Here is a 9,551-nt window from a genome sequence, read left to right on the forward strand (position 1 = left end):
CCAGAAAGGTGACAAACATTAATTATAACAACAGAAATGTGGCTCAAGGATACAGTAATATTGATCTTTCAGAGCAGATGAAAGATGACTCATAGGTAGACTTTCTGGGGTAGTGTGCTTTAATCATAGCTTAAAAACTGCAGGACATTATGATAAGCACTTGTTAGGAAATGAAGTAGAATACAATAGAAAATACAATAATGTATCATAAACAGTAAATGCACCACACAGTATTGTTTGTAAAATTTTCACTGTAGATATTTTATATACATGTGTGTTTGTATATGTAAACTACCTTGCAATATAAATGTATTGTGTTCTGTGATTCACAGTTTACAAAACTTGAAAATCACTGTTCAAGAAGCAATAATGTATCAACTTTTAAAAAAGATGAGACCGCAATCTTGATAGAAGATAAATCACAAATCAACAGGAAAATAATTTTTGTTTAGTAATTGGATGTTGGGAAAATAGGCTCACAATAGAAAAAGAAATACAGCTGGATATATAGATAGATTAAAGACCTACATGTGAAAGGTTATACCATAAACCTAATTACAGAAACTGAAGGAAAATATTTATCAGTTTTAAGATACCTATTTTCTCTTCTTCATAGTTTTTACTTTCTCCCAAATTTCTCAAAATCGTGCTTTTCATTCCTTAACCATACTTAATTTTAGCTATGACTAATAATTCCCTGGAAGTGTATTTCTATTGCATTTTTTTTCTCTTACATTTTCAGACACATCTGATCCTCTAGTATGGTTCATTAAGACTGATTTGAGTGCCAGACATTGTACGTACATTTTATGTATTTATTTTTTTTAAGTCTTGGCCAAGCCCTCTATACTTTAAGTCATAGTTAACTAATATTGGTTTTTCATACTCCTTCAAAAGGGGTGGCGAGGGTAAGTGTTGCTCTTGTCTAAATTGTGTTTGTGACTGATGAACTGGAGGAAAAAGAAGCATTCCTTCATTCAACCCCAACTAATATGAATACTGAAAAACACCTACTATAATGAAGCTTGGCTAGACTCTTGCTAATAACAGAGAGCTAGCAGGATGTGAGAGATTAAAATACTTTTGGAAGCAAAGAAGTATACTTACAGAAGTAATAAAGTAGAGAAAAATATAAACTTTGAGTCTAAAATGGATGATACTGAAGAGAAGCATGATAAATTCTCCTTGATGGATTTTTTAAAGAAAGGAATAGTATCACCTAAGTTTCAAGGTGAAATAGGGTCTCAAAAGTGATGACATGATTAAACATGAAAGTCTGCATACAGAGCAATTAAATCCCTATGTCCTTCCCCAAACCCAGAATAGTCAGACTGCTACCCTCCCATCTGTGAAACAAAGGAAATTTATTCTCTACAGATAAACAAACTTAAGGGTCTCAGGCTCTGAAAATATGTACCAGGCACAGTATGTGTCAAGAAGAAAGAAGGAACAAGATTTAGGACAACAAATAGGCGGCAATAAATAAAAACTTGCAAAGTGACTCCTACCCCACAATTCCCACTGTCTTTCTCCAGACCTGCTTTTGGAAAGCCAGCATCCACCCTTATACCACAAAGAATCACAATCCAGTGTAAATTTGAAGTAGAAAAATTTTTCAGTGGGCGATGTCTCCAAGGGAAAAAAAAAAGGAACTGAATGTTTGAGCATACAGAAAATGTGCCTAAGGCACTTGACTGCTAACCAGAAGGCTGGCGGTTCAAACTCACCAGCCACTCCTTGGAAGGAAGATGGGGCAATCTACTTCTGTAGTAATACTGCCTCAGAAACCCAAGGAGGGGTTGCTATGAGTCGGGACCGACTCAACCGCACATAACAACAACAACATAACAAAGATGTTGAAACATTTGGAAATTTTTAAGGGTAAGTAGGTTGGGCAATCCTACTTCTGTAGTGATACTGCCTCGGAAACCCAAGGAGGGGTCGCTATGAATTGGGGCTGACTCGACGGCAAATAACAACAACAACATGTAGAAAATAAGAAGAGGGGGAAAAAAAAGGAAGAAGCTGACAACTCCAAGAAAACAAAAGATTATAGGGGGCCAATCCTAGTGAATCCCTAGCTTACTAGGGATTAATATTTACAAAGTCATAGAAAATGCACACACTGCTCACTGACTTTGTATATGTCATACAACTATGTTGGAAGATGATGGGAAAAGGCAACTCTGGGTGAGTGAAAAGGGAGAGCTAAATTCTCAACTATCTCTATAAAAAAGCATGCTGTTAAGAAAAATGAGCATAAACTGTGGCAGAAACAGCTAGAACTGGTCGCAGTTGCTTTTAAGAAGCAAAACTGTGGTAGACATGCGTGCAGCAGAAGACTGATGACTTTCACTGTAAGACTTGGATTTCTGGGTTTCATTTGGAACTATGTACTTCTGTTTCTGGTTGAAAATTTTTAAATTAAAGAAATAAGAGCAAGTAATGTGAATAAACATAACAAATAATATCCTAATATTTTTCAAATTTTTTAAACTTCCAAATTTTTTTTCAATATCCTCACTTAATAGTTTAGATATTCTATGCTTCATTTTGGAGTAAGTACTGGAGTACTAAATGAAAAGTTGGCAGTTCAAACCCACCCAGAAACACCTTGGAAGGAAGGTGTAGCCATCTGCTTCTGAAAAGCCACAGCCTTGAAAACCCCATGGAGCAGTTCTATTCTGTACACATGGAGTTTGCCATGAGTCAGGATCGACTTGACAGCAGCTAACAAACACAATAACATACATCATTTGGGTGACAGAAGCATCTGAAGTCTTCTACTACACCAAAACTCAAATATATTCCTTTTTGGCTTATTCATTCACTCATTCATTGCTTACTTAATTGAGCTCCTTTAATGTACTATACACTATACTATATGCTGGTTATAAAACAGTAATCCAGAAGATGTGCTCTCTGTCCTCAGGGCACTTGTATTTTAGTAAACCTGGAATTACATGAAGGAGCTCTGGCGGTGCTTGATTAAGGCACTGGGCTGCTAACGAAAAGGTCAGTGGTTCAAACCTACCAGCCACAAGATGGGAGAAAGATGAGGCAGTCTGCTTCTGCAAAGATTCACAGCCTTGGAAACCCTAAAGCCTTACTGTAAGTCAGAATCGACTCAATGGCTATGGGTTGTTTTTATTTTATTTTTAGAATTACATGATTTATGAGTAAGGTCACTACATAATTTTGTCATCCAATCCAAAAACCTGGTGAGTATGAAAGAGTTCTTTAAGACTAACAGGTCCAACTGATCTACAATAGGAGTAAACTGGGCCTGTGTCAGGCAAACCAGAAGTATGACCATCTCATCTCACTTTTGAACACTAACCTATACCCAACTCTGACTTAATATCTTCTTTACAATGTTTCACTGAACTTGCAGGAAAGTGCAGCAAAATGTTTTCTTTCTATCCTGACAACAATGCTCAACAGCAGGGAAAAGAAAGGAATTAAATCCAATTAAGAGAAAATCATAGGTAGTCCTCTACTATTAAAATTCTATATTGGTGACTAAGGAATAAGGAAAGTTGAGGGTTGCAATTCCCAATCTAGTTCATAAGACAGAGACGTATACTAAACACCTGACTACATTTAAAGTACCTAACTTCAAAGAAACATAACCCCAATCAACTTTCCACTGCTATCTTGTCCACCAAATAAGATCCAAATAAAGAACCTTACCTGAATAACAGCACTAAACCAGCAAGTATTGCCAACATTCTTTAGACCAACAGGAGTTTTGTCCTGCCTTTTTCTATCATAAGGATTTCGAGAATCTCGCCAAACTTCTGTAGGTGTCCTCTTCAAACATGCTTTATTTTCTGCTATGCTGGCTTCAAGAACTCTTAAGCAATACAGAAAAAAAAATGATGAAAAAAGTGCTATTAATTTAAGGCTATACTTTAAACAGTAATACACCATAAACCTAAGGATTTTGATTACTTAAGCTCTGGACGATCTATTTGGAAGTAATAGTTAACAGTAACTTTACTCAAATAAACACTAGTTTTCTGTAAGACTAAAGCAATTGAAAAATGCAAAAGACCAAGAGAAGTCTTTTTTTCATAAGAAAAAAGACATTTCAAACACTCACAAAAAAGGCTATACAATAGAAAGGAGATGAAATTATCTTTCAGCAAATTGGAGGTTTAGTGCCAGGAATAAAGCACCCACATAAGTTTCCTAAGAAATCACTGCCAAAAAAAAAAAAACCAACCCACTGCCATCAAGTCGATTTCAACTCATAGTAATCCTGTAGGACAGAGTAAAACTACCCTGTAGGGTTTCCAAGGCTGTTAATCTTTACAGAAGCAGACTACCATATCTTTCTTCCAAAAGGCAGCTGGTAGGTTGGAACTGCCTACCTTTTGGTCAGCAGCTGATCACTTTAATCACTGAGCCAGCAGGACTTCTTTAAAATCACTGCATTAAAGTATGTATTTACCATTTATCATCACAAACTAGTATATTTTTTAATGTAACATTAGTTTGAATCATTCAGAAAAATTAATCATTTACTCATACTTGTACCCTTTTGCACATCAATCTCTTCTTCCATTAAAAAAAAAAAACCTTGCTATGGAGGCAATTCTGACTCATACCAACCCTACAGGGTGGAGTATAACTGCCCCGTAGGCTTTCCAAGCATGTAAAGCATGGGGAAAAGGCTGCTGTTTATCTTCTGACCATGAAGCCACTGGTGCTTCAACTGTCAAACTTTCTGTTAGCAGCTGAGCACTTTAACCACTGTGCCACTAGGGCTTCTTCCTCTTCTATGAAGAGAGATTAAATACAGGAAATTCTAGGGGTACTTTCAGTTTTAAAGATACATGATTGTATAATAGGTAAGTAAAGGATAAGAATGCTTTTGTGTTCACCTCTTCACCTAAAAGTTTACTCATCATAAAGCTGGTGTGAAAATATCTCCATATCAGAGTAACAAGATTATTAACCTCTCTAAAATAAACTGTTCTACAGAATACCTTAAAAACATCTAAACATGGCAAAGTAATGTTACTTTGTTTAATAATGAAGTTTTTCTTGCTCCAAAGCATGCAAAAATATACCTATAATCACTAAATGAACTGTAATTCCACATAAGAATTTACTTTATTTAATGGTTAATCCAAGTAGTTTTGTCTTCTCAAGAGATGTAGTATTTACTATACTAAACAAGGATAAGTAACATGCAGACTGTCTTAACTCACTTTGAATTAATTTAAAAACCCTCACAGATAAAATAAACTACTAATGACATTATTATCATGGAGCTCTAGTAACACAATGGTTAAAACACTCAGCTGCTAACCAAAAAGCTGGTGGTTTGAACCCACCAGACATTCTGCAGGGAAAGATCAGACTGTATGCTTCCAGAAAGATTTATAGCCTTGGAAACCCTATGGGGCCATTCTACTCTGTCCTGTAAGGTAGCTAGGAGTTCGAATCAACTCAGTGGTAGTGGGTTTTGGTTTTGGCTTTAGACACTACTATCAGCAAGAATAATATTTTTCTAACTTTTTGGTTTCTGGAAAATCTCATTCATGCTACACCATCTTTAACAGAAAGACTTTGCCTTATCAAGTTAATGTCAAAATAATATAGCTATATTTCTTAATTATGGAAAAATGTAAATTATTCTCTTATTTCTACATATTATATTGAGTATAGTTTTGCTTCAACATATCATTATTTAAAATATCCTTTGTAATAGGAGAAAGTCTTGGTGGAGGGCAATGAATCCATACACTTTAAAAAAAAAAAGTGATTCACAACAACATGAGATGATAAAATCCATGTAAAGATCCAGGTAAACATATATTTAAAAAGAAATAGCTTACATGTCTATCACTTTAAGAGTATTCATTGCCCCAAATTAAGCCTCCCATGCAAACCCATAGCCCAGGCTTTTTCTCTTAAACTATTTACCATTAAAAAGAATCTGGAGCCTAGGATGGTAGTTAGACAACCTGGGGCATAAAAAAATCAAGATTTCCACTGTTAGCAGAAACCAAGTTTTCAATAACACAAGAAGGATCGATAAAATGTGAGAGTCAACTTAAGAGAACTCCCACTGGCCACACTGCAGTTTAGCATAATCAAACACCAATAATGATAATAATAATAATCTTTTCCTAAATTGTATTTATATTTCATAGGTGTAATACTAAATATTCATATAACTAATTCAGTCATGATAGATATAGTCATTCATTATAACAAAAGTATGGGAGTAGGTTTTAGCTTAATATTCCTTAACAACACCACATGGTGGAATTATGGTGCTTAAAGATGTATTTTATGCTGTCATTTTGAATTTCCTTATTTAGAACCTGTTGTTTGTTGTTGTTATGTGCCGTCGAGTAGGACCTGACTCATAGCAATCCCCCTTGGGTTTCCGAGGCAGTATTACTACGGAAGTAGATTGCCCCATCTTCCTTCCGAGGAGTGGCTGATGGGTTTGAACCTCCAGCCTTCTAGTTAGCAGTCAAGTGCCTTAGGCACTATGCTACCAGAGCTCCCGATTTAGAACTTGTCACACATTTATATATACAGTAAAATCTGCAAAAGATGGAACTTATGTAAGGTGGAAACCTGCCAGAGAAGGATAGAGCAAATATTTCCACTAAAACAAACAGCAGGAAAATGGTAAGACGACACTGTCAAAGACGGAAAACTTGCAAGACCTGGAAAAACATGTTATTCTCATCAAGTTTCAGTTCTCACAGGTTTCAGTTTTGGTATGCCTAAGGAGGCTCTGTGATGCAATGGTTAAGCATTCAGCTGCTAACAGAAAGGCAGGCAGTTTGAACTCATTAATGTCTCTGCAGGAGAAAGATGTGGCAGTCTGCTTCCAAATAGATTTCAGCCTCAGAAACACTATGTGGCAGTAGAACTGACTCAATACAAATGGATAGGATATGCCACAGTAGGTTTCCTCCTACCACCTCCTCTGAGCCCCTAAAGAACTTTAAAAGCACACTTATCACACTATACGAACCAGTCTCTACTATCAGTATCTAGAGAATAAAAATATTATTTTTTTTTAATCCCTAGATTCTACAGGAAAGATAATAGGAACCAGAAGGCTGGTGGTTCAAACCCACCAGCCACTCCTCAGAAAGAAGGTTGGGCAATCTACTTCCATAGGATACCGCCTCGGAAACCCCAAGGAGGGGTCGCTATGAGTCGGGTCCGACTTGACGGCACATAACAACAACAAACAAATGTATGAATAGCTATTAGATGGATGAATAGCTATTAGATGCTGTCACTTCTTATTTATTTTTGAAACAAAAGCCCAGCTACTAGCCCAAAGTCCTTGTTCTTTCCTACAGTCCAATTATATCATGAATATAACCTTTTTATAAAGTCAGGTCCCACGTAAGGGTTCATTCAATGATACCACTCAGACTTCAGCATGCAAGATACACTACAGCTAAGTTCCAGGTACTAAGTTTGTCAATAGGAGCTCTGGTAGCATAGTGCCTAAGGCAACTGACTGCTAACCAGAAGGCTGGAGGTTCAAACCCACCAGCCACTCCTCGGAAGGAAGGCTGGGCAACCTACTTCTGTAGTGATACTGCCTCAGAAACCCAAGGAGAGGTCGCTATGAGGCGGGTCTGACTCCATGACACACAATAACAACAACAACAAGATTGTAACACAGAGAGAAAAAAAAAATTCTGCGAATCTCAAAAGAGCTCACAAATAGCCTAAAACAAAATGTATCATGCTGAGAGGAAATCACATGAGCCACAAATCGAAAACCAACCCTTACCACACATAACCTACATTCTTATCCTCCCCAACACTGGTTATGACCTTTGTTATTGTTAGGTGCTGTCGAGATGGCTCCCCCTCATAGCGACCCTATATACAACAGAAACACTGCCTGGTCATGCACCATCCTCACAATCCTTGCTATACTTGAGCCTGTCATTGAAGCCACTGTGTCAATCCATATTGTTGAGGTTCTTCCCTTTTTTGCTGACCCTCCACTTTATCAAGCATGATACCATTCTCCAGGGAATGATCCCTTATAACAACGTGACCAAAGGAGGTGAGACGAAGTCTGGCCATTCTCGCTTCCAAGGAGCATTCTGGCTACACTTTTTCCAGGTCAGATTTGTTTGTACTTCTGGGGGTTTATGGTATTTTCAGTATTCTGTGCCAACATCAAAACTGAAAGGCATCAACTCTTCTTCAGTCTTCCTTATTCACTGTGCAGTTTTCACATACTTATGAGGCAACTGAAAATACCATGGTTTAGGTTAGGTGTACCTTAGTCTTTAAAGTGATATTTTTATTCCTTAAGACTTTAAATAGGTCTTTTGCTGCAGACTTGCCCAGTGCAGTATCACAGCTGATTTACTGACTGCTGCTTCCATGAGAGTTGACTGTGGATTCAAATAAAATGAAATCCCTGATGATTTCAGTCTTTTCTCCATTATCACGTTGTTTATTGTTACAATTGTGAGGATTTTCATCTTCTTTTGTTGAAGTTTAATCCATACTGAAGACTGTAGTCTTTTCTCTTCATCAGTAAGTGCTTCAAATCCTCTTCACTTTCAGCAAGCAAGGCTGTGTCATATGCATATCTCAGGTTGTTAATGAATCCTCCATTCCTGATGTCACGTTCTCCACATAGGTCAGCTTCTCAGATTTGTTCAGCACACAGACTAAGTATGGTGTGGTGGTTATGTTGTGTGTCAGCTTGGCTGGGTCTCATTGAGTGGCTGGGAAGCTGGTGATAGTTATTCCCCATGAGAAGATTGGCAATCAGCTCCACAGTGGAATCTACCACAAGCAGCTGAGTAGCTGCCTTTGGGATGTGGTCTGCTTCCTGTATATAAGAAGCCTTGGGAATGGTTTCTAGCTTATGGCACACTTGGACCCTGCATGCAGCCATGTCATTGTTCAGCAGCCTGCCATGCTCTGCCGACCTTGGGACTTACAATGAACTTGAATTAATGGTCTGCGGTGTGGTTTGGCAACATCGGGACTGTGCCTTTTTATTTGTCAACCATGGATTTGTCAGCCTTTGCAGCCAGCAGCTGTCCGAATGAAGAAACGCCTCTAGCTCCAGTGGGCCAGGAGCAGGAGGCAGAGCTGGACCCTAAGGCTGAGGGGCTTTCACCCAGCCCCTAAAGCCTGGCACTTTGAACTTGGACTTAAAGCCTCCAAACTGTAAGAAAATAAACTCCTGTTTGTTTAAGCCATCCCATTTGTTGTATATTTCTTGTCAGAGCAGCAGTAGGTAACCAGAACATATGGCAATAAGGATACAACCCTGACGCACTCTCTTCCTCATTTTAAACCATTCAGTATCCCCTTGTCATGACCTTCCAAAAAAAAAAAAAAACTCACTGCCATCGAGTCGATTCTGACTCATAGCGACCCCCTTTAGGTTTCTAAGGCAGTAAATCTTAATGGAAGTATATTGCTGTGTTGGATTGGGTTCTCTAGAGAAACACAAAAACCAGCAAAGTATATATATATATATTTATAGAGAGAGAAAGAGAGAGAGAGAGACAGAGATT

At 37.8% G+C, this 9,551-nt stretch overlaps 1 protein-coding gene across 1 annotated transcript in view; it reads right to left on the reverse strand.

Moving 5' to 3' along the window:
- Nucleotides 1-9,551, reverse strand: part of USP25 (ubiquitin specific peptidase 25) — a 172,131-nt gene that overhangs the window by 137,696 nt on the left and 24,884 nt on the right. Inside the window, exon 3 of the mRNA XM_042783647.1 lies at nucleotides 3,694-3,856. Within this exon, the coding sequence (XP_042639581.1) occupies nucleotides 3,694-3,856 (163 nt within the window). The remainder of the gene's footprint in view (nucleotides 1-3,693; nucleotides 3,857-9,551) is intronic.

The sequence above is a fragment of the Orycteropus afer genome, unplaced genomic scaffold, assembly GCF_000298275.1.
Source record: "Orycteropus afer afer isolate SDZICR_OR568_19922 unplaced genomic scaffold, OryAfe1.0 scaffold00022, whole genome shotgun sequence".
Taxonomy (NCBI): domain Eukaryota; kingdom Metazoa; phylum Chordata; class Mammalia; order Tubulidentata; family Orycteropodidae; genus Orycteropus; species Orycteropus afer.